At 42.5% G+C, this 25,130-nt stretch overlaps 2 protein-coding genes across 4 annotated transcripts in view; both read left to right on the top strand.

The window, feature by feature from the left end:
- Window positions 1-6,815, top strand: part of RHOA (ras homolog family member A) — a 74,702-nt gene extending 67,887 nt beyond the window's left edge. For all 3 annotated transcript variants that reach the window (XM_072651114.1, XM_072651106.1, XM_072651102.1), the window contains 3 exons: window positions 1,090-1,210; window positions 3,736-3,866; window positions 5,521-6,815. In XM_072651114.1, the coding sequence (XP_072507215.1) occupies window positions 1,090-1,210; window positions 3,736-3,866; window positions 5,521-5,694 (426 nt within the window). In that variant the 3' untranslated portion in view covers window positions 5,695-6,815. The remainder of the gene's footprint in view (window positions 1-1,089; window positions 1,211-3,735; window positions 3,867-5,520) is intronic.
- Window positions 6,816-16,826: 10,011 nt separating this feature from the next.
- GPX1 (glutathione peroxidase 1) lies at window positions 16,827-19,735 on the top strand. Its single transcript, XM_072651123.1, has 2 exons — window positions 16,827-17,215; window positions 19,114-19,735. Exons 1-2 carry the CDS (start codon window positions 16,991-16,993, stop codon window positions 19,471-19,473), a joined length of 585 nt encoding a protein of 194 aa, XP_072507224.1. The 5' UTR covers window positions 16,827-16,990; the 3' UTR covers window positions 19,474-19,735.
- Window positions 19,736-25,130: the final 5,395 nt, after the last annotated feature.

A 25,130-nucleotide genomic window follows, 5' to 3' on the forward strand; every position in this document is an offset into this window, starting at 1 on the left:
ACTGTTGCCTGTGTGAAAAGGAAAGTGTTAATACTGATACTTCTCAAACATCAGCTGAGTGTACAGAGGCCATGGGTCTTGGGCAGGATGACCTCTTAAGTTCCTAAGGATTAATTCCCACATTCAGGCTGAACAGTGGATAGAGTCGGGAAAACAGGACTTTAAATCAAGACTCTCTTAATAGCTCTGTGACTTGTAGACAAGTCACTTAAGCTGTCTCTGATTTGGTGTGTAAAATGGGAATCATAGCACCTGATGAACATTAGCATGGTGCCTGTTACAGAGTAGGCACTAAATAAGTGTGTATTCCCTCCCACCTTTAAGGCTGGGCTTCTGGTGTTGCACATGTCTTGTGCATCAGTTTTATCCTTTGCAATAGATGATAAACCTTTTAAAATTGGGAAATAGCAAGGTGATAGAAACCATCTTCTATTATATTTAGCCTTGGTTGGAAAAAATGGGTCCTCCCCGAGTCCTTCCATTAGACATCTTTTTTTATTCTTTTCGAGTTACTCAGTTTCTGCTGCCGCTAACAGGCACTGAAGTGAGTGAGAGTTCTGAAGTGTTTCTGGCAGGAATGTGTCTGGGAAGGTTAGGTTGGAGTTTTTGTTCAAATGTAAAGTCTCCTGGTCAGGCTCACACTCTCTCAGCCAGTAGACTGCTATTTATAGTTCATTCAGTTTCCTTGGCAGCTCATATTTATACTTTCTGACTTCCCACTTCCCTTTCTACATAAGAGTTTAGTGACTAAGGTTGTGGATAAACTCCAGTAATGATATAAAATTTAGTTTAGTCCCTGCCCAGTTCCACCCCTGGCTTGGGAAATTGCACAATAGAATATTTAAAAGTACTGATCTGGGGGGAGGGGGGTTAAGAGGCTGAATTTTAAGACTAACTGCCATTTATTATTGTGCCCCATTCGTTCTTTCTACGTAAAGGCTTTCATCTATGTAAAATGTGGTTCTTGGAAGCATAAAAAAGTTGCATCTTTTGAAAGAATCTGTTCTATCCAAATGTAGGTACTATTCCTCCTGCTTTCTTATAGTTGTTACATCTTTTCCGAATAATCTACCTGGTTTTTCCATACAGGTGGAGTTGGCTTTGTGGGACACAGCTGGCCAAGAAGATTATGACCGCCTTAGACCTCTCTCCTACCCAGACACTGATGTTATACTTATGTGTTTCTCCATCGATAGCCCTGATAGTTTAGGTGAGTGACGGTGTCTTTGTGCATGGGTAAATGTTTGGGGACAGGAGCATTCCAACCCTGTGCGTGCACAGCCAGGGGTAAAACTTCATTTGTTTGACAGTCACTTCCTGTTGAGTAAGCTGCAGTGCTAGACTTGGATCCCACCCTCACCCTGCACCATCACCACCACCCCCCTTCTCATCACTAAGTAACGAGATGCATGCACGAAGCAGTTAAAACGTCATGTGCTGAGATCTGAGCCAGATTGCACAACAGTTGGAGGGAGGGAGGGTGGGTTCAGCTGAGAAAATGGAGGTATTTCCAGGAAGAGAGCCGGCAGTGAACAGAATGAAGGTCTGTCGTCTAATGCATCCAGATCTTCAGAAACACTAGTTTTTGCAGCTACTATTTTGTCCCAAGGAGAGGTGTCTCTGTTCCAGGAATTGGCTCTTTTGATCTTCCTTTTTCTCTGATATATAATTTATGGCTGTGCCAGAGAGAGAGACTCTTTCCAGCCAGCAAACTCAGAATGACAGTGTGGGAAACTTCACAGGTTCCAAGTAGATAGAGCACCCTGTTTCAGAACTTGAAAATTGGTAGCTCTGGAAAAAGGAATATATTCCAAATACAAATTTAGTTCCTTGAGATTTTTGGTTTAAAACAACAATACTTTTCTTGTTCTGTGCACATACCTTCTTGATACTGATTTTGTTAAATGCAATTATAATGGTTTGCATTTATATAATTATGCAATAGTTATAAGTGCTATATATCTATTATCCCACTTGATTCTCATTAACAGCCCTTTGGTAGTACAAGTACTTATATCTCCTTCTTTATAAATAAGGAAACTGGAACTCAGAAGGCAAATCGCTTTGCCCAAGGTTACGTAGACAATAAATAACCTGATTTGGTCCTTGAGCCAAGGTCTTCTAGTTTCTGATTCTGCCTTGGTGTCTAAAGTGTTTTTGTTTCTGTAACTCCATGTGTCTGCGTGTCTGTGTGTCTGTGTCTCTGTATATATGCATCTTCCCTCCAAAGAGGTTGTAGGAGTAACTGATTGTATTTAGCAGTAGATGAAGTGCAAATACCAGAGAGACATCAGTGTGTTAATAAAGTAAGATGTAGTTGGTGTGGTGGCATGGTGTTTTCTGTTTAGTATGCTGAAGTAATGTCATTGAGAACTATGGGTGAGCTATTGATTATTTTGTGATATGACAAATAAAACTTCCCTTCTACAAGGTGATATTCTGGCCCAGCAGCATCATATGCCTTTCATGCTTCTGCTGTTGGTAATTAAGTAAATTTTTCAACTTTAGAGAATAAGAATAATTTGTGTTTACAATAACTTTTCAAACCTCTTTCAGGTGACCATAAACATGTCCTCACCCTTCAGATGTATCAGAACGTATCAAGTTGGCAAAAAACCCAGCTTTCTCTGATAGTCGAAGGACTACAGTTAAGGAGAGATAACCAAGGCCCAAGGAGCCTAGTGGGTTAGGGGGTAAGGGTTCTCTGGCCAACCAGCCTGGAAGTAATTTTAAAGTCTGTTTTAATTGTCGCTGTGGCAGCCAAGACTGGTCCATGTGAAAACATGTATAGTAGTTAGAAAACTAGATTTAAAGTGAAGAGTTTTTGTTCAGTCATTTCGGTTGTCTGGCTTTTCATGACCCCATTTGGGGCGTTCTTGGCAGAGATACTAGAGTGGTTTGCCATTTCCTTCTTCAGTTCATTTTACAGATGAGGAAACTGAGGCACACAGGATTAAGCAACTTGCCCAGGGTCACACAGCTTGTAAGTGTCTCGGGTCAGATCTGAACCCTTCCTGACTCCAGGCCTGGTACTCTATCCACTGTGCCACCTTGCTGTGAAGATGATGTGTGTTCAAATCCTACCTTTGAACACTAGTTCTGATTCAGCCCCCATTTTCCCTTTTGTAAAATGAAAGTAATAATATCCACTGCCTTGCCTATCTGTCCTTTTGGATGGTAGTGAGAAAAACACTTGGTAAACTTTTTTTAACATTTAGTTTTTTTCCAATTGCATGTAAAAACAATTCTGAACATTCCTTTTTTTACAATTTTTGATTTCCAAAATTTCTCTCTCCCTAAAAAGATAAGAATTTTCTTAAGTTATATATGTACAATCCTATAAAGCATATTTCCATGTTAGTCACATTGTGAAAAAAGAAACAGACCAAAAGGGAAAAAACACAAAAAAAGATAAAGTAAAAATATGCTTCAATCTGCATTTAGACTCCATGAGTTCTTTCTATGGATGTGGATAGTTTTCCATCATGATTCCTTTGGAATTATCTTAGATCATCCTATAAACACTTGGTAAATTTAAAAGCTTTAATGTGGCTGCTTGGAAATACCAAGAAATTACTGAAATGTTTGTGAAGTCAGGGATTCCATTTTTGCCTTAATGAAACAAAAGGAATTTCACTGAGTATTTAGCCTTACCTTAGCAAAAAGATGATGTTTATCATTTTATCAGAGTTCTCTGTAGTCTACGCCCTCATGACTTGTTTTTGGTTCTTCCAGAAAACATCCCAGAGAAGTGGACCCCGGAGGTGAAGCATTTCTGTCCCAATGTGCCCATTATCCTGGTTGGGAACAAAAAGGATCTTCGAAATGATGAGCACACGAGACGAGAGCTGGCCAAGATGAAGCAGGCATGTCCTGGGTTGGGAGGCTAGAAAGGTGCCTGAACATGTAGAGGACCTCTCAGGCCTCTTTCTTTGGCCCCAGCCTCTTCTCAGCATCCTTACAACTAACAAGGTTGGGTTAGAGGTTACTGCTGGCCTTTGTCCATTTGGGCAAGAATGCTTTGAAGGTCTTCTCTACTTTATTCACCAGGAGACACCATGTTAGAGTAGAAATAGCTTGAGATTGAAAGTTGTGAGCCCCTGACTACAAATTCTATCCCTTCCACTTCACTCTCTGCCTTGGGCAGAAATAATTATCTCCATGTTAAGAGAAGCACACTGGGAGTCACAAGACTAACATACTGTTACAGAGTCATTAAGTAGCTGAGGAGGAACCAAAATGATGGATCCACAAACCCACTTCTTGTCTTCCAGAATCAGACTAGTCACTTCTGGCTCTGCCACTCACTCTGTTTCCATTCTGACCTCAGTTTGTCCATCTGTAAAATGTGAGAGGACTGCCTCAAATCTCTTCAAAGCCCATTCTACCATAGACTCTGCTGCTTTCAAACAAAGAAGTTCTCAGAAATCTACTTTCATGACTCTTTTAAACAGGATTGAGTGGGAGTGCTTTTTTTCTTTTAAAATCAGAATCCCATCATTTTTATAATAACTGTACTCCCCAAAAATGGATTTAATAGCATGTTAGAAGAAGAACACAGTAGATGATTGTTTTCAGCTTCAGGAATCAAATAATCAAGCACGTCTGAAGGAGATAGTATGCTATAAGTAGAAAGAGTTACTAGAGATCCACTTAGACATCTCTGCTCTGCTTCTCAGCTGGTTGTACAGTCTTGAGCATATTACTTCACTTCCTTAGGCCTTTGTCTCCTCATCTATGAAATTAGAATGTTGTACTGAATGGATTCAGTAGTCTCCAAGGTCTCTTGCAGTTCTCCTGTTCTGTGACTGTAAAGATGTAAAGAGTTCTTGAGGTCAACTGCCCAGGAGACATTGGGGTCTTGAGTTTATTTAAGAACCATATCGTTGTTGGGGTGTGAACTCTGGGATGTGCATTCTATTCTTACCTGCATCAACAGCCCTTTAGGTTGCTTTCGGGAAAGCAAATGTGCTCTTTTCAAGAAAGAATTTGTATTTCAGTTATTTGCCGGCCAACTGTTCAGTCTCTGGATATCTTAAGGTCAGGATCCATCTCCATGCTAGAGCCTCATCTCCCTCTTAGGACTTGGCACTAGAACAACATTTCCCCTACCTTTCCATCTTAAACCATTATCTTTATTCTCCTCAACTCCTTATGCTGATTTTAGTCATAACTCTTGGTTCCTGAAGTATTTTTGAGACTGAGACTTTATAGTTTAGAGAGTAGTGGATTTAGCTTATATCAGAGAATCTGGGGTCATGTCCCAGCCCAATTACTGTTGCATATCCCAACTTTGTAATTGTTTCCTCTTCTGTCAAATGAAGGGGTTGGAATAAACATCTCTATGACATTCTTTGATCCTATGAATAATTTGATCAAACTGAATTGTAATCAGACCTGATATGGTTTTCATAGATGGTTTGTGACTGTTTCTTCTTGTGGATGGCTCCTAGGATGTGTGTCTGGACCTACAGTTTGTTCCTACTTTCCTGAAAGGCTTCTCTCTCTTTCTCTCAACAGGAGCCAGTGAAACCTGAAGAAGGCAGAGATATGGCAAATCGAATTGGTGCATTTGGTTATATGGAGTGTTCAGCAAAGACCAAAGACGGTGTGAGGGAGGTTTTTGAAATGGCCACAAGAGCGGCTTTGCAAGCCAGACGTGGAAAGAAGAAATCCGGGTGCCTTGTCTTGTAAACACAGTGGAAAGCCCAAGCCCTCACTCGGTTAATTTTTGAAGTGCTGTTTATTAATCTTAGTGTATGATTACTGGCCTTTTTCATTTATCTATAATTTACTTTAAGAGATTTACAAATCAGAAATCATCTTGCTACCAGTATTTAGAAGCCAACCATGATTGTTTAATGACAGTCTGTGTCCAACACACCTGTGCACACCAGGGTCCCTCTGACATTACTCTTAATAACCTTCTTCATTCTCCCAACCAGCACATCTGGCACTAATTCAAGGGAATTCTTAACTTCTTGCTTCTTTTTAGAAAGAGAAAAGGTAATACTTTTGTGAATTGGGCTTTCGCTACTTTTATACCTAACATGTCCTGTTGCTGTCAGCTTCAGGGCCCTCTGGGGAATAAATACAAAGTCACTTCAGAGCAGGACCTCTTAAGGTTCCATTGCTATAGCTCTGGGGTATTATTCAATTGTTTGAAAATGGGACCCAGCCAGAGACGGGCAAGTGCCCACACAGCTGTGGCAAAGCTACAGTTCTGTGGTTTCATGTTAGTTACCTAGAGTTACTGTGTAATTAGTGCCACTTCATGTATGTTACCAAAAATAAATATATCTACCCCAGCTTAGATGTAGTATTATTTGTATGATTGGGTTTCCTATACTGATATCTGTTATCTCTACAGAAGGTCTCTTTGGGTTTTGGTTTTTTGTTTTGTTTTTTTTAAGAAAGTACATTTGAACATAAAGTCAGATGGAAAAACATTTGAAATCCCTTTTTGTCATCCTTCAGTGAATGACAGCCATTAGCAGTTCCTTTGCTGCACAACATAGCCCAGTGTCCACCCATGTCTCCTGTAGCTGGAGTCAGTGGATGGGGAATTGGTTCCACCCCAAGGCAATGCCAGGTCTGAACTCAAGTTGCAGCATCTTGGTCTATACAATGTTTCTTTATTTCTTACTCTTGCAGTGGTGACTCCCCTTAATCTCCTGGGGGAGCTTGCTGCCTATTCTCTTTATTGGTGGCCAAAGTCCCCCTTGAAACTTCTCATTCCTCTCCAGCTGACTAAACTTTTTTCTGTATCAGTTAATTTTTTCCAACTACTAATAGAATAAAGGCAGTTTTCTAAACTTCCTGTATCTTGGTGTTTGTCTCGATCACTCTCCAGGCCAGCAGTAGCAGGTGAGGGGATGTCCCAGGACAAACTGGAGACAGACTAGCTTCAGTGGCTCAGCTATACCTTCAAAAACATGGAGTCTCTGCAGTACTAATCAGAGTCTAAGTAAGACATGAGCCTTGTCATCATGGAGTTGAGAAGGAAGACACAAAGACATCAGTAGGAAAATAACTGTGCTATGGCTTGGTTAGAGTAGAGGTGCAAACGAAGCACTACGGAAGGAAGAAGATCCTTACTGACTTGGAAACAGCTGGAAATTGGTGAAGTGGAGCAGTATGGCCAGATGTGTTTTCTAAAAGAAACATTACCTTGCATTTAGAATGAAGGAGCAGTAGAGGAAAGGGCTTAGGACAAGGCTGAGCGGCAGTTTGTTGTAACTGGGGAGGTATGGGAGGGAGAAGAATCAAACGTTACCCCAGCTAGAGACCTGCTGGCCAGAGTCCACCTTCTAGGAAGCTAGGGTGATATTTGTGTCCAACGTTTACAGTAGGGGATGTTTTTCTTTGAAGACTGACTAGTAAGGGAAGGGGGCATTAAACAAGAATGGTCGTTTTTCCTCATCCCACTAATACCATGGCTTCCATGAAGAAGAAACAATTTGGACAGTGCACTCCTCTCGCCAGCTTCTTTTTTGGCTTATACATAATCCATCCTTTAGTTGTATGTTTCTGATGATTAATAATTGGTAAAATAGTAGAACTAGGCTATGATTTCAGAACTGATGAAACATCCTCCTACCCCTATATCTGGTTTACATCACATTTAATTCATTATCTGGCCCTTCAGTGGATATCAGTCTGGCAATCAGGATGCTGCCATGAGGGTTAGGAAAAACTGATGAAGTTTACTGAAGGCTGATCTGTCAGTTCTTGTTCTTAGTCCCAAGGATGGATGTGGGGACAGTATTGCCCTTCCCAAGACATGAGAAAGGAGAGAAATAGAAATTACCAAAAGTGTTGCCTTATATTATTTTGAGTTGCATATGACCGGCCCAACTTGATGCTAGGTTAGAGCTTGACTTCTTGTGATTCTGCTTTTCCTGGGAAGGAAGGGGGTTGAGAGTAGAATGAATACCTTTAGTCAACAAGGGCTTATTTGGGTACTAGAGACAAAAAATGACCTATTCTGAATAGAGTCTAAGCCCTTCCAGTTTAGGGAATAATTCTGTTTAGATTCAACAAACATACATACATTTTTCCTAATGTGTGCAGAACACTTGATCGCAAGTAGAATTAGATTAAGGAGGACAACTCCTGTGCTTATGGAGCTGTTAAGTAAGGTAATCTAGTAGGGAGTCTAAGTTAGGTAAGGGAGTAAGTAGAGGGCTCTCTTTACAAACCAATCATATACGTTGTCAAACTCATATCCAGAATTGATCTCATCTGTCCCCTTACTGTCTTTAAACAGCCACCGCCTTAGTTCAACACCACAACAGCATCTTAATTGGTCTTTCTCCCCAGTCCAATTTGTTTTCCTCCACTGCTGCCAAAATGATTTTTTTAAAAATGTAATTGTCATTTCCCCTACTCAATTTCCGGTGACTTCCTATTCTAGGATCAAAGATCTACATCTAGATGTAGGATCTAGCTCTTCATGGTTTTTCTTTCTTCACAATCTTAACCTTTCTTCCCAACATCAGTATATGCGACTCCCTGCAGTCTACACTCCAGCCATACTAGCCTTTTCCAGACTGGCAGATTGTTTTTCCATCTCTGGTCTCCACACCTTTCAGTTGGCTGTCCTCCATACATGAAATGAAGACACCTCCCCTCCACCCCTTTGGGTCTCTTTATCTTAAATTCTGCTCAAGTGGAAGTTTCTAGAAGAAGCCTTTCTTCCTTTGCTGATCCCTCCCCACAAATACTTTATCCTGTATTTATTTCATATATGCTACATATATGTGCATATGTGAACACATGTATATATGCACACGTGTATGTGTGTGTAAAATCTGATAGAATGCAAAGATTTTAATTTTATCTTAGTGGCACTTAGAGCATACTGCCTGGAACACAGACGTAATAAATTCTTGTTAAGTAATTGGTGGGACATGGAAGTAATATTCCCATTTTCCATTTACTGAAATTGAGGCTGAGTGTGATTTTCTCAAACTTTAATATATATTAAGTGGCAAAGCCAGACTTGGAGCTGAGTGCTCTTGACTCAGGTCCATTCTTTCTACTGTATCAGAGCATCTGAGTTGGGGGGGACCTCAGAGGGCCTTTAGTTCAACTTGTAGCTGAAGAATAATTCCTGCTACATCAGATAAAAAATAGTCATCAAGGTTTGTTTAAAGACGTCCATGAGAGAACTACCTACTCAAATCATCCTTGGACTTAATTCTTGGGACCACCCTAGGTTCTGATAAGTAAGCTTTCACTATATCCTACCCTGAACCTGGCCTCCAAAGCGCTTCCTGGACATTTCCAAACCACGTCACTATGGGTATATTCTCCTTTTTGCCCCACCTTATGTGTTATCTTCCCATATAAAATGTAAGCGCCTTGAAAGCAGGGAACATCTTGCTTGCTTTTATATTCCCAGTACTTAGTACAGTACCTGGCAGGTAGTAAACATGTAGTACATGTTTTATCATTAATTTGTTCATCATTCTCTTACACTTTTGGATTACTTTTAATTGTCAGCGATTTTTTTCCTTATCTCAAGCCTAAATTTGCCTCTTCGAAACTCATCCTAGTTTTTCTGTGTGGAGCTATCAAGAAGCCTAATTCCTTCTCCATACGATAAGCCCTTCAGATACTGAAGTTATCATGGCTTTCATGTCTTCTCAGGCTAGCCACTTCCACTTCTTTCAATCAATATACATAGCATGAACTTGAGATCCTTTGGTATCTTGCCCTGCTCAAGTTTATTCCCTTTCTAGGATGTTGTACCTTGTACTCTGAATGTGGTTTGACCATCGTGGACCACAGTAGTCAAGCGTGCTCTCTTTTATACAAGAGGACTTGGGTTTGGAGCCAAGTTTGAACTTGGGCAAGTCATTTTATTGGGTTGCAGTTTTCTAAAAACGATGGGAGTCAACCTAGATAAACTTATATATACTAGGTTCCTTCCTACTCCAAATCTTTCATCTTATTATCCTAGTCTTAAAGCACCAGAATGCTTTTAATATGGCCTAAAATTATACTAGCTTTCTTGGCCACCACTTCAAAATGCATTAAACTCAGCATTCCACTGAAATTTTCAGAAAAACTGCAGCCCCAACTCCCATATCTCATATTTCTGCAATTGAGTTTTGAACCGGAGCATGTTAATGATGATACTTCATCTTAATCAATTTAGCCTAATGGTCTTGTTTGTCCAGATCTTTTTTAATTCTGTCATTTATCCCAGTTTTGTTATCTACAGATTTGATGTAAATATGTCATCTCTGTCTTCCAATCACTGATAAAAAATGTTAAATAACAGAGCAAAATAGCTTCCTGATGTTTTCCATGTTGCCCCACCCCTACTCCATCAAAAACTGTCACACCAGACTGAGTAATGATCAAAACATCTAATGAAAAAAAGCTTATAATGATTCCTTCCACCCCCAAATTGCCCCCAAAAAATGCATGGACCCAAAGAAAGAGGGCCATCAGCTCAGATAAGCCCAAAATGATCAAAAACGGATCAGAGACAAGTATAATCTGAAGAACTCTACTAAGAGGCAGCGAGAATGAAAACTTCCCCTGAGAAAACACTGGGGCAGGGGATAGGGAAGGAGAGAAACTTGAAATTCCCTGTACCAGTAGCAGTGTGATTTTGGCTGAAATCTATAGTAAATTTAGATAGAACCAGTACACTCCAGTACTTCAGTCTCCAGCACCTTGTCCTGAAATGCCATAGAAGTCCCTGAAGATCCGGAGGGACCTAAACCTAGAAAGAAGAGGTAAGTGCAGGAACCCAAGGGATCTAGGGCAAGACTAAATGGGGCTAGCCACTTTACTCAAAAGCACACCCAAGCATGAAATTGCAATTCAGGAACTAATACTGGAGATAAACAAGAAACCAATCACAAATTACTGCAAATTTAGAGATCCCCAAAGAAGAAACAAACAAGCAGAGATTCAAAGAAGAAATGAAGCAAGAGATTTAAAAAAAAAAAAAGATGAAATACAATAAATAATTTAAAAATTATGTACAAGCTCTGAAGAAAAGAATTGGAAAGAAAATAAGCTTGGAAGAAAAAGTGGTGAACCTTATGCAATCAATAGACTCCCTGAAAACTAGAATGGACCAGACAAAATTCAATGACTCCATTAGATGTCACCAAGTAGAACAGTATCAAAGAAAAATTGAAGAAAATATAAGAGAAATTATATTAAAAACAACTGGAAAATAAATCAAAGATAAATTAAGAATCATTGTGGCAATTTGTTGTGCTTGAAATATTTCTTACAAGAGTTTTGGGTTTTTTAATCAGTGGAGAAAAGTGGAAATGAAAGACATAGATTTTCATTAATTGAAAATATTACATTTTTAAACCTGGAAAATTAGTCATGAGAGACCATGATAATAATAAAAAGCTAGAACACCATTTCAAGAAATAATAAGTGAAAACTACTTATATCTGTAAGAACCAGAGGGCAAAATGAAGATAGAATCCATCACCTCCTGAAAGGAGACTCAAAGTTAAAAGTCCCATGAATGTCATTGCCAAAATCCAAAGCTCCCACGTAAAAAAAAAATTCAAATATCCAAAAAAAAAGCAGTTCAGGTAACAAGGAAACAGGATTATAAGATCTGGCATCCTCTATTAAAAAATGAGTCAACATTTTGGAATAAAATATTGTGAAAACAAAAAGTAGTGGTTTACAACCAGGACTAGTTTGTCCTGCAAATCAAAATAATGGAGGGGAAGGGGGAAGGATCTTTAATGGATTAGAGGACTTTCAAGCATTTCTAATGAAAAGACCAGGGCTGAGTAAGAATTTTCAAATACACAAAAGTATAGAGAAACTTTAAACTTACATGAACAATTGTAAGGGGATGTATGAGGATGCAGTACTGACACTCTAATTGGGGAGAAAAAAAAACAAATATCCCTTCAAAATTTAATATCTTAGGATATTTGTATGTGTTATATAAGAAAAACAACCTAGGAGTAAATTCATTCTTTTCTAGAGGTTTTAAGAGGGAAAAGAGAAATGAGAGGAAAAGAAAAATATGTTAGTAAAGACAAGAGAGGATCAGTGTGAGAAGAGTATACCAACATGGAGAAGCATGTGAAGACAGTGAAATACGTACACAGTGTTACATGTAAAAACAAAATTTTGAGTTCCATTCTCCCCCACCCTCTCCTTGAAATGGTAAGCCATTTGATATAGGTTACATATATGCAGTCATGCAAAACATTTCCATGTTAGTCATGTTGTGAAGGAAGACAAAAAAGTGAAGAATAGTTTATTTTGATCTGCATTCAGACTACATCAGTGAGTCGTTCAGAACTGTCTTGGATCATGTATTGCTGAAAATAGCTAATCATTCACGAGTTGGTCATCATACAGTATTGATGTTACTCTGTACAATGCCCTGGTTCCACTCTACTTTGTATCAGTTCATATATGTCTCCCCAGTTTTTCTGAAATCATACTACTCCTCATTTCTTCTAGTACAATAGTATTTATTCCACCACAACCACTTACCACAACTTGTTCAGCCATTGCCCTTTTGATGAGCATTCCCTCAATTTCCAATTCTTTGGCACCACAAAAAGAGTTGCTATAAAATATTTTTGTACAAATAGGTTCTTTCGCCTTTTTAAAAAAAAATCTCTTTGGAGTACATACCTAGTAGTGTTACTTCTGGATCAAAAGGAAGGTGTAGTTATATAGCCTAGCCCTTTGGGCAGAGTTCCATATGGCTCTCCATAATGGCTGGATCATTTCACAACCACACCAATTGGGACATTAGTGTCCTAATTTTTCCACATTCTCTCCAACATTTATCATTTTCCTTTTTTTTGTCATACAATTTGGTGTAGAAATATATCAATGGGGAAACAATTGGTGATGAGGGGATAGGATAAGAGGAAAAATATCAATGGGCAAGGAAGAGTTGTAAGCAGAACAAACTTCCTGATCCAAAAGTGGGTGAGGAGAGCAAGGAAGAAAGAAAGCAAAAAACTTGAATCTAAGTGTGTGTCCATCAACTTGAGAAGGTCTGAGCCAAGTTTGGTATATGAATGTAATGGATGATTTTTCAAAGTCCAAAATATTTTGTTTTTTACATTATAAGCATTTACAGATTACTTCGGGAAAGGCCTCATAACAAAATAAAACTGACCTCATCTGAAAGTGCATGCAGTATTGCACATCTGTAGTTAACATACATACACACACACACACACACACACACACACACACCTCTCAAAAAAAAACCATCTTATTTCTTTTCCTCCCACCCTCATCCCATTGGAAAGAAAATCTTTTTACTTGTAACAAATACATAGTCAAGCAAAAGAGATTTCCTCAATGGCTGTGTGCCAAAGCCAGTCTCACTCTGCACTCCAAATCCATCACGTTTCTGTGATGGGCAGCATGTTTCATCATCAGGCCTCTGGAATCACAAATAGTCATTGTGCCAACTGTAGTTTTTACAACTTTCAAAGTTGTTTGTTGTTACCGTATACATTGTTCTGGTTCTGCTTCTATCATTCTTCAGTTTATAAAGTTCACATGCTCGTTTGGAACTTCTCTTTGTACAAGGTGTTGTTGTAAATCTAATTTTCTCTACACTGCTTTCCAGTTTTCCCAGAAGTTTTTGTCAAATAGCAAGTCCTTATCCCAGTAGCTAGTTTATAAACACTAGGTTGCTACATAACATTTGTTCTCTGTGTTGTGTACTAAATGTTAAACTAATCAATTTCTATTTTTTAACCAATCCCAAATAGTTTTGATAATTAACCATTGCCTAGTAATCTTCATAATTGTAGTGTGATTTGAGATGGGGCACTTCTAGGTCCACTTCATTCCAATTTCTTTTTATTATTTATATATTTTTGTTAACTGTTGACCAATCTAGGAATGTCTCATTTTCTTCAGAACACCAAACCTATGCGAGCAGCATCACGGCCCGAGTCAGCTTCTCCCCTAGGAGCACAGACGGTTTTGAGTGAGTATCAAAGCCAATGGTGAAACTACTTATGAACCAGATTCTCCCAAGGTCTCTGCCTACCCTCTCAAAGGAGTGAGGATTAAACTCTGGGGAATGGAGTGCCCCTCTCCCAACAGTTACACCTGTCTGCATTCAAACTCTTCTCTCTGTCCTACCGTAACCAGCCGCCAACGTTTGCCACAGATTAAAGTCTTCCTTTCAGCTCTGACCACCATGACTCATCTTTTCCTCGGGTCCTTACAGATGAGTTTTCATGTGACAGCCCCTGTTGTGACCCCATCACCATTCCTTGGCAAACGCTGCTTCCTCTTCTGAATGTCTGCCTTCTTTCTCTTTGGAAGAGAGTTTCATATTTGTTTCTTAGTTAACAGTACTTCTCCTGGCACCAAATAGAGAATAAGACAAAGCATGGAACAGACAAACCATCAGGGCTCTGAATATCTCAAGGCACATTGCTCAAGCCCAGTGCATTTGCCATGCAGATGTTAAAGGGTGGCCCTTTCTGCTCTGGGTTATTTTTACAGTTCCAAACATATCAGAAGCTAGAATTCCTGGGAATTCCTTCCAGGAGACCAGAGTTTTACCCATGTGCCCCCCATTCTCACAAGTGTTTCCCCACATGGCTGCCAGTGATTTTTCCCGTCAGACTTGCATGGTTGTACATGTAGAGTTCATTTCATGTTGCTTGACTTCTTAATAAGTAGAGAAAACTAAAGGGAGAGAATTTGGAATTCAAAATTCAAAAAAAAAATGTTTAAATGGGTTTTAAGGATTTCAAATAAAGAGGTTTTTTTTTAAAATAGGTCTGACCATGTCACTCCCCTATATTTAATCAACCCCAGTGTGTCTCCCTATTACCTCCTTCATAAACTAGCCTCTTCCTACTTTTCCTCTCTTACACCTGACTTACCTCCATATGATCCAGCTACACTGACATGCTCACTCTTCCTTGAATACAACAGTCCATCACTCATCTCTTTGCCTTTGTATTGGCTATTGAGCATAGCTAGAATGTACTCCTTCCTCACCCCTTCCTCGCCTCTGCCTATTTGCCTGGTTTCTTTCAAGACACCTGACCTTTTACAGAAGGCTTTCTCCAAGGCTGCTACCCACCTCCAGAGTGTCAGCGCTTTTTAAGGTCAGGGACTCTTTTGGTTTGGTTTGGTTTTTGCATCTTCCGCTCGGTGCCTGGCACATAAATGTTTAATAAATGTTAATCAATGATTATTTTACAAAAGCCAGCTTCAGTTTCTTTATTTGCTGTGGAGCATCAGAGTTTTGGAAGGCATCAACCTGTTAGAACAGCCTTTTTTTGCCATGGCACTGTGGTCTGCATCAGCCTGCCTGCTGGAGATCTGTGGTTAGGTTAATCTGGAGTGGTCCCGTTTAGGAGAATTAATGAGTTTAGGAGAACAAGTGAGTTCTTGGCTCTTTCCCTGCACATATCTGACTACTTAAAGCTGATCAGAATGAATGCTTGGTCCCATGACCTTCAGACTGACTTGACCCTGTTTCTGTCTCTGTCACACACACACACACACACACACACACACACACACACACAAAAGCAAGGATTGCTTTAGTCTTTATTTGTTTGCTTGGTGCCTGGCACATAGTTGGCATTTCAAAAATGCTTGTTGATTGAGAGAAATTATTATAATGGGAAAAATCAGAGAGGCTTCCTAACAAAGGGTATGGAACAAACTAAAAAGTCATCATTACTATTCAGGAACTAAAACAGAAGGGCAGTGGCACTCCAGACTGCACAACCAGTACAAACAGTAGAAACTTCTTTGTGATCTTCCAGACAGGTCCAACCCTTAGGCTTCTGTTCCAGGATCCTGGTATAGAGGTAGCAGGGGGTAAAATAGACAAGAACTCTGGGACGCCCCAAGATTGTCTCTGCCCTTTCACAGGATCTTTGATCTAGAAGGGGCCTTGGAGGTCATCTAATCCAACTCCTTCATTTTACAATGAGCAAACAGAGGACCAGAGAGATTAAGTATTCAAAGGTACCCAGGTTTCAAAGTGAGATCTTGGACTCCAAGGTAATGGCACTTTGCACTACCACAACTGCCTCACGTATGGCCTTGTAGTGGTAGTAATAAGACTTGTTCTTTTAGGCAAGTGAGTCAGGGCAGTATTACAGTGGATAGAGCCCTGGACCTGGAATCAGAAAAATCAGCCTTCAAAACGGGCCTCACTCTGGGGAAGTCACTTAACCTCTATTTATCTCAGTTTCCTTATCTATAAAATGGGGATAACAGTCCTTACCTCTCAGAGTTGTTGTGAGGATCAAATGAGAAAAGATTTAAGCACCTGGCACACGATGTTACATGAAGGTTAGCTATTATTATTATCCCCACCGAGCAGACCCAGGAGCAATGGATGAGAGGGGGAGTTGTGGCCAGACAGATGGAGGCATACTATGAAAGTTCCTCACAGGTCTGTCCAGGTTGGTAATGAGCTCTCCCTGGATGTCTAGTGAGTTTGATGGCCTCTGAGTACCCTTCCAATTAACATTCTGTGTGACCTTGGTGAAGTCTCTACCTCTCCCTGGGCCTCAGTTTACCCCTCCATAAAATGGGAAGTAGTGGGGGCAGGGGGAGTGTGGAGTCGGCCCAGATGATTGCTGCTGTTCCTTCCAGCTCTTACTAGTTTAACAGTTGAGTCTAGGAAGAAGTTCCTCTTTTTCCTCTTTCCTGCTTCATCGGGAGCTCCCAAGAGAGCCCCAAAGGTCAGCCTAGCAGTGGGGACGCGGAGAGGGCGAACCCGGGGGCCCTCCCCCCCCCAGGTGCCCTGCCCGCACCGGGTCCCCTCCCCCCACGGGGCCCTCCCCCACCTGGGGCCTGGCGATTGGCCGGACTCCCCCTCCCTTTGGGGCCGGGGCCGGCCCGGTTTCCGCCCGACGTCATCGCTCTCCTGCAGCCTCTTAAAAGGCGCGGCTCGGCGGGCTGCCCCAGACCGCTGCTTCCCGGGCACCTGCCTCCGCATCGGATCGGCCCCGGCATGTCGGCCCCGCGCTCCGTGCACGAGTTCTCCGCCCGCCTGCTGGGCAGCGGGCAGCTGGTGAGCCTGGCCTCTCTGCGGGGCAAGGTTCTGCTCATCGAGAACGTGGCGTCCCTTTGAGGCACGACGGTCCGCGACTACACGCAGATGAACCAGCTGCAGGAGCGCCTCGGGGCGCGCGGGCTCGCGGTGCTCGGCTTCCCCTGCAACCAGTTCGGCCACCAGGTGAGCAGGGGGCCCCGGGCGGGGTGACCCCCCGTGGGGGGCCTCGAGTCAGCCCCGGCGGGGCTCCCACCGTGGTCAGCGCCCCGCCGCCCGGTTCGGACGCTTCCTGCCCCGGTCCCCGTGCCTCCCCCCACCCCGATGCCCTCCCCACCCCGGTCCCCGTGCCTCCCCCCACCCCGGTCCCCGTGCCTCCCCCCGCCCCGATGCCCTCCCCACCCCGGTCCCCGTGCCTCCCCCTGCCCCGATATCCCCCCCCGCCCAGATCCCCGTGCTTGACCGGGTCCCCGATGCTCCCGCCCCAACAAGCCCCAGCCTCCGGGAGCCTTTAGTTCACCGGATCCCTGTGTAATGTGTAGCTTCCAACTAGCAAAGATCGAGTGAGGCAGCGAATGTGTGTAAAGCCTCTGGAAACCTGAAAGCTCCTGGGAAAAGGGAATTTGAGACGGATGCCGAGGTGACCGAACCCAAAACAAAACAAAAAGCCTTTGAATGGCCCGCCCTTGCCCCCCTTTCTCTCTAGCTTCCATGCCGTAGTTCAGGCTCCTGTAACATCCTGAAGGTTGACAGTCTTTTCCTCAACCCCGTGAGACAGGTAGTGCAAACATCCTCCCCATTTTACAGATGGGAAAACTGAAGCCCCCCACCCTCAGAGATTAAGTGATTTGCCCAAGGTCATCCGCCAGCCTTCTTGGGCTGAGCTCCTCACACGAATCTCATTTTTTTCCTCTCATCACCCATCTGAGACCCAGAACGCAGCAGGCGTAACAGTAGGAATACCTATTGCTTCATTTCATCATTCTCTAAATTCTCCGAAGCTGGAAGGAAATACTGGCAGCTGTGGGAAGCCAAAAACTTTCCACTCCCACCCTTACCCCCACTCCCTTGGTAGGGTAAGGGAGGTGCCTTCCAGGGAGTGTTTGGTTGTATTTACCCCAGGCTGTATCCCACTGATTACAACCAGCTGGTGCTTGGGGAAGAGCAAGGTTAGATAAGACTCAGCACCTCCCTCTTAGGGGAGCCGGGCACCAACTTAAAACACAGATAACTATTACATTGTAGTAATGGAGTCTATTAAAGAGTCACAAAACAAAGTGCTGCCTCAGGTCTGAGGGAGAAGGGATCTGGGAAGTCTTCTAGGTAGTGATGCTAAAGGATGAATAGGATGACGGTAAGAGAGGACCCTGGGAGACTTAGGCCTGGACCTTCTGTTGGAAATCCAGTTCAGCAGATGGTAATTTAGCATTTCCATTATTGCAAAACCTTGTACTCTTTTGGGGGAATATACAAAAAGTAGGTATGACCCAGACCCTGTTCTCAAGGAATTTACAATGTGGATGGAAAGAGCTGGGAAAGATGATGACCAAGTACATTTGTAACCAGGAGAACACAACACCAACAGTTCTGGTTGAAAGAGAGACTGTGGGGGAGGGGGTCAGTAATGGGGAAATTCCTACCCCTATTGAGGCCTTGAATGAGACTCCACAGATGGAGATTTGGGGGTGGGGTAGGAGGTGACCTGAGTCAAAGCTCAGAATGGGGAGAATGAAGATGCCTGGCCTGTTTGTCAGGAATAAAGAGTATGTGAAGGGAAATTAACCAGCAAACCTCTTACCTTCCTGAGTCACCCTTTTCTGAAAATGCCCTCTGGGGACTTTCTTTGAGCTGAGTGCTAAGAATAAGGATGTCTTAGACTTTTTTCTTAGTGGGGGTGGGGGTCCTAACTTGGATTTTGCAATATCGGGCTTCTGCCAGGAAAGGATCATTATGACTCATCAGAAAAAAAAAAAATCCTTCATTGTTCTGCCTTATAAAGGCTTCCCCCAAATGGAGGCCCAGAGCACCCTGGGCTGACTTTTTAGCCTCCCTCCATAATGTAATTCTGGTATCTCATTTACCAGGAGAATGGCAAGAACGAGGAGATCCTGAATTCCTTGAAATTCGTCCGACCGGGCGATGGGTTTGAGCCCAACTTTATGCTCTTTGAGAAGTGTGAGGTGAATGGGGAGAAGGCTCACCCTCTCTTTGCCTTCCTACGGGAGGCACTGCCAGTCCCGAGCGATGATGCTGTCTCTCTTATGACCGACCCAAAGTTCATCATCTGGTCTCCAGTGTGCAGGAATGACATCTCCTGGAACTTTGAAAAGTTCCTGGTGGATCCTGATGGGGCACCTGTGAAGAGATACAGCAGGAGATTTGAAACCATTAATATTGAAAAGGATATCGAGGAGCTCCTGGCTAAGGTGCCCAGAAAGGCATAAAAAGGCCCAGTGTCTGAGAAGATGCAGCTGTTGCTCAGAGGATTCCCAGTTTTCTCCTCTGACACGGGTTGTCTGGAGTTTGGCAGAACGGTGCTGGTAATCCATGTGGATTTTATCTATGATAGTGTTCTTTTTAAACCTTTACGGAGAAAGAACACTTGATGTTGCTTATATAATCCGCATGAGACTCTAGTGGCCTGCCTCGCCTTTACTCTGGATAGCTCAGGTGCCTGTCCATTCTAATAAAGTTCCAGAAGGAAAATTAAGTGTATCTTTCATTTATCAAAATTGGTCTTTGACTTCCCTTCTTTTCCTGAACCCTTTTCATATTGTCTCTTTGCTGAGATGAGAGGCTGAAACCTTAAAGATCATCTAGCCCACCCCCCCGCTCCATCTTCTGGGTGGAAGGGAACTGATTTTGCCCAAGGCCATTTGCCACATTCTGTAACACACCTCTGAACCCCCTATTCCACCTTCACTACCACACTGCCTCTCTTTTCAGTAAGTGGAATTGGCCTCTCCTCTGCCTCTTTCCATTCAGATCACAGACTCTGTTTTGTTTAGCCAGCCATGGCCTTTCTTAATAAAAACCGAGAATTCTTGTCCTGCTACATCATGTACAATTAAATACCAGAGCTCTCATCCACTTCCATGCTGAGTCTGCCAGGCTCTTTGGAGAGGACACGACCCGACAGTCCATCAGTCTGGATATTGTTCCCCATCTGTAGACCAAGGCAAGGGCCTAGGTTGGGGGTAGTAGTAGAATGGGATAAGCATAATTGTACCTTTTTCTTTTCATGCTATTTCCCCAAAACATCCCTGATCCCTGCCACCTATTTTGTCATCAGAAAAGGTCAACTCCCTGGCAGAAGGTGTAGGCTTGTGATAATCCAATCTTTCTAGCCGGCTGCTGCTATGTATAGAAGTAAACTCCTGTTAGCCTTGGATAACCTTTTTAGAGAGCCAAAAAGCTGCTTTCTATTATGTAGAATACTTTTTTTTTAAGTGCTGCCTTTTTCCTTGTTCATCACTGGCCCAGAGAGAACTTGCTTTGGAAGAGGTCAACCAGGAAGCCCATCACCTGCCATATATGATGAGACACACTTAGAGTAAATCCCTGTTCCTGCTCTCTAGCCGGAGAGATGTACCGAATATGCCAGCGTGATTCACAATTTAAGGTTTGATGAGTGCTTTTGCTGTAACAACCCCCCACACCCCACCCTGGAGGCTGGAGTCCTAAAGCAAAACTACCAGTTAAGCACTTACGTGTCAGGAAATGTGCTCGATCCTGCCGATGTTCACACAGGAGTATCTTTGTCCTTTTTGAGCCTAGAAGTTTCCAAGCAAAACTGCAAAGAAACTTCTGAGCTCTAAGGTGTAACATTTTTCTTCTCCCATCCTTTAAAATGGATGCTGTGTCTTTTGGGTGGTAAACTCATCCATATAAAAACCTTTCCTGCTATAACAGATGCTCTTTGCTTTCCACCTTGGAGCTGATAAGCTCCAGGAATTTGTTTAGGGTTTTATCTGGAGGAAGGACCTCTCGGGTATAGAAACCAAGAAGGCACCCAAAGGCCTCTCTGACCACACAGCCATTTGGATGGTTTTTACCTAGACCAGTGGTGCCAAATTCAAATGCAGAACCTGCAACTGCATTTTGTGGCTCCTGTGGCCTAGACCTTGACCTGCGCTATACTTCTCCCCAGGATTCCTGAAGTGAGTATTTTGGCCAACAAGCATTAATTTGTTGAAGTGCCTACTATGTGCCAAGCATTGTGTTAGGAGCTAGGGTGATAAAGACAAACTATGAAAGAGACTCTACCCTCATGGACCTTCTGTTGGGTAGCAGATGGAAGATAAGTAAACACCAACTAAACACTGAATAATATTTGGATGTAGGACGATACAGCAACGTGGAGTACATGCTTCTCCGCTGAACCAGAATATCACAGCCGGGAGAGACCTTAGCCTTAGAACTAATCTAGTTCAACTTTCTTATTGTACAGAGCAAGAAAATAAAACCCCCAAAGGGGAGGTAAACTGGCCAAGGGGCCTAGTGAATGCATGAGGCTAGAGATAGGATGAGACCCTGGGTTCCTGAAGTCTCTTTCCACTACTCAGGGTTGCCTGTAGACTTCCTGCTCTCTCTACCTCTTTATTCCTCACATGTGACAGTCCCCCACGCCTGGAATGGTCTCGCTCCTCACCACTGCCTCATCGACCCTGAGCTGGTTTCTCTAGCTACTGGTACCTTTCTCTACAGTCATTTTCTATCTACAAAGAATGTGTCATACACATACCAATTTATATATATCTTGTCTTCCCCGTTAAAATGTGAACTGGAATTGTTTTTCTTTTTTCTTTGTATCCTCAGGCTTAACAGGAAAGTGATTCATTAGTTGACCTCAAGTAAGTCAGGAGACCTGCATGGACTTCTGCTCTTTGGTCCCTGTTCTGACATCCAAATAATGTATTTAAAAAAAAAAAAAAGTTGGCTCTTCTAGAACAACCTCCATGCTTATGTTCCTGCCCCTTTCAAGTTCTCCATTCCCACCTCCTAGGAGCTGCACCAGCTCTATTCGGTTACCCTTTATACTCCAAGAATCTCATCACCCTCTTCCTCCCCCACAAGATCCTTTGCCCCATGTCTGGCTCTCCCTCCCCCCCCCCCCCCCCCCCCATTCATTTGAGTCATCTCAAATTAACAATTAAAAAGGGAACATGCCTCCTGGAGCTGGCCTGAGCTTTCTTGGGTGGGCGCCAAGACTGGCTTCCTCAGCTGTCTCCCTGTTCCTCCTGCACTTCTTCCCGCTGGCCCCAGGGTTTTCAACTGAATAACGAATAGCTGACCTCTGATGATTAACCCTCAAGAATTTTTTAAAAGAAACCTCCTCCTCCTCCTTTTACCGGGGTCATCTCTCTGATCTCTTACACATTTTGAACCACAGCCCTTGTGCATTTAAGGATGGGCGAGGCTGGGGATGGGCCGCTGGGGATTTGGCTTCTGGGGACGTAAGTTGGAATTCCAGTGGTGCCACTTACCTGCGCTGTGACTTCGGGGTTTTGGCCTTTTCCTCAGTTTCGTGTCCTTTCTCCAGGGAAGGAGGTGGCCCAGATCCATTCCAGCTCTGCGGCTATAACCTTTGAAGTGGCATCCCTTGGTTTACCCTACCCTGCCTTTCAGAATTGTAAGGGGAGGCCAAGAGACTCGATCCAACTCAACTAGCATTTATTAAATCGCCTACTGTGTGCTATGTAGTTAAAGAGCCAAAGATAAAAATCACATTCACTGATTTGGAGGAGCTTACATCCTTCTTTTGGGGTACAGGTGGATGGGAGGAAGGGAAGATGTGTACAGATCCTAGGATCATATATTTATAGTTTGAAGGGACATTGGAGGTTATCTGTCTAGTCCACTGATCTCATTTTATAGATGAAGAACCTCAGGTTCAGTGACTTGGCCAGGGTCACACGGGTAGTAAGTAGCCCAAGCAGGATTTGAACCAAGGCTCTCCATGCCAACTCCAGCACTCCTTCTCCAACTGTACCATACTCACACACACACACACACACACACGTGCGCACACACACGTGCACACACGCATACACAAGGGTGGGCACACAATAGACAAAGTCATTTCTGAGGATGAGATGTGCTAATATTGTCATTTGGAGGGCTGAGACAAGGGGCCAGGGCTGGACTGCTACTCAGGTGCTAAGTGACTTCAGCACTAGGGGCCCCTCTATTGTTTATCCATTCACCCCCAAGGTGGGGTTAGTGACTCCATCTGTGGATACTCAGCCTGTCTTCCTGGGGACCCATTAGGGTTTTCAGACAGGATTTGAAAGCTACCATTTTAGATATTCTTTCAGTCAGGATAGAATTTGGAATTCAAAACTTTTTTTAAATATGAAACAATTGTTTTTTACATGTAGTGGGGAAAATATTATTTAAGAAAAATAACAAGGAATAAGCTTGGCCCAAGGAAGAGATCTAGGAAGACACGCCCCCACCTTGTTTGGAGAGATGGAGGGTGTGGTCCATGGCTATGGAATATGACATATATTGACAGATCTTTTTCAGGTTATTGATGGATTTCGCTTTTTTCCCACTTTTTATCTTCTTTTCTAAAAAATTCTTTGTTGTATGAAATGGCTCTCTGGGACAATAAAGGAGCAGGATATAAGGGGAAATTTAAGCTGTGGAAAAACAAAAGACATCCACAAAATTTATTTAAAAAGAAGAGAAAATAAATTCTTCCAGTCAGGTTGCTTTTTTTGAGAAGTTAAAGCTGATGAAGTCATACCAGGCTGCTCACCTCTTTCACAACTTCTCCGCCAACAAATGACTTCCTTCTTTTAACTTCCTCAATTGTCATAAAGTGGAAAGCAGAGTTATTTCCATATTTTAGATACAGGGGGCCTATTTTTCAGATAACTTTCCTAAGTAGATTGTATCTAGGAACATATATCAAAGATATATTGTATTTCTTAGATAATGAGATATTAGATCTCATTTTTTGGTCATCTAGTCTGACCTGTCTGATGTTTTAAATGTTTTATTGAAGCCTTGTTTTTTATATCAGACATCTCTTGCTATATCTCCTCCCCTTTCGCCCCCACCCCTTCCTTTACCACAAAATGAACCAGTGATATTATCTGCAACATTTGTCATCCATAATCCTTCCATCCATCCACTAAGAAGAGAGAAGCCATTTTCATCATAGGTTCCCTGGAACAAACGTTGGTTGTTGGTTTTAATCTGAGTTCAGCTGCCTTTTAATATTTTTCATTTATGTTTTCATTCTCTTGTTCTATTTCTGCTTCCTTTGTATTGATTCATATATACATCTTCCTTTGTTTCTGTGAATTCCTCTTGTTTATTGAGATGATCAAAAAGTGACTTTGATTTAGACCACAAACTTTGAAGATCTAACCCTCTCATTTTATAGAGGTGGAGACTGAGGTGCCCAGAAATTCAGGGACTTGCCTAAGAATCCCCAGGTAGTAAGTGGCAGATTTAGGATTTGAACCCAAGTAGTCTGACTCCAAATCCAGGATACTTTCCACTAATATTACAAATTTGTTTAGCCATTTCCCAATCAATGGAGACCCCATTTCCAGTTTTTTGCTATTCAAAAAGTTTTGCTATGCATTTTTTGCTATATGTTAGGATCCTATAGTGTATAACTTCCTCCAGATCATCCCAGTAAGGTTCTAAGTAAGCAGCCGAGGCAGGGTCTGAACCCAGGCTCTCTACCTGTAGATGTGGTGTTCTTTCCAGGATACCATCGCTATCTCCAACAGCTGACCCTATTGGGTTGGACGAATAGCTCTGCTCTATCCAAGCAAATGCCTCCTACCCAGGGAAATGGGATGCTTGCCTAGGGCTCTTTGAGTAACCAAACTCTCTCTAAACGTTTAGCAATGACCAGAGAGGGATGAAGGATAGGAGTCCAAAGATACTGTGCTTCCCCAAGGAGGGTTTAGTCTATTTGAAGGCAAACTGTCATCTTCTGTAACTACACTTAGTGCTTGCTGACAAAACCTCTCTGGTATCTGGGAAAACCTAGTAGATGTCATTTATGGATATTTTATCTTAAGAATATGTACACTCCCTCACCCCTGGTGATTATCTCTCAGAAGTCTAGGATCTG

This window comes from Notamacropus eugenii, chromosome 1 (genome assembly GCF_028372415.1).
Source record: "Notamacropus eugenii isolate mMacEug1 chromosome 1, mMacEug1.pri_v2, whole genome shotgun sequence".
Taxonomy (NCBI): domain Eukaryota; kingdom Metazoa; phylum Chordata; class Mammalia; order Diprotodontia; family Macropodidae; genus Notamacropus; species Notamacropus eugenii.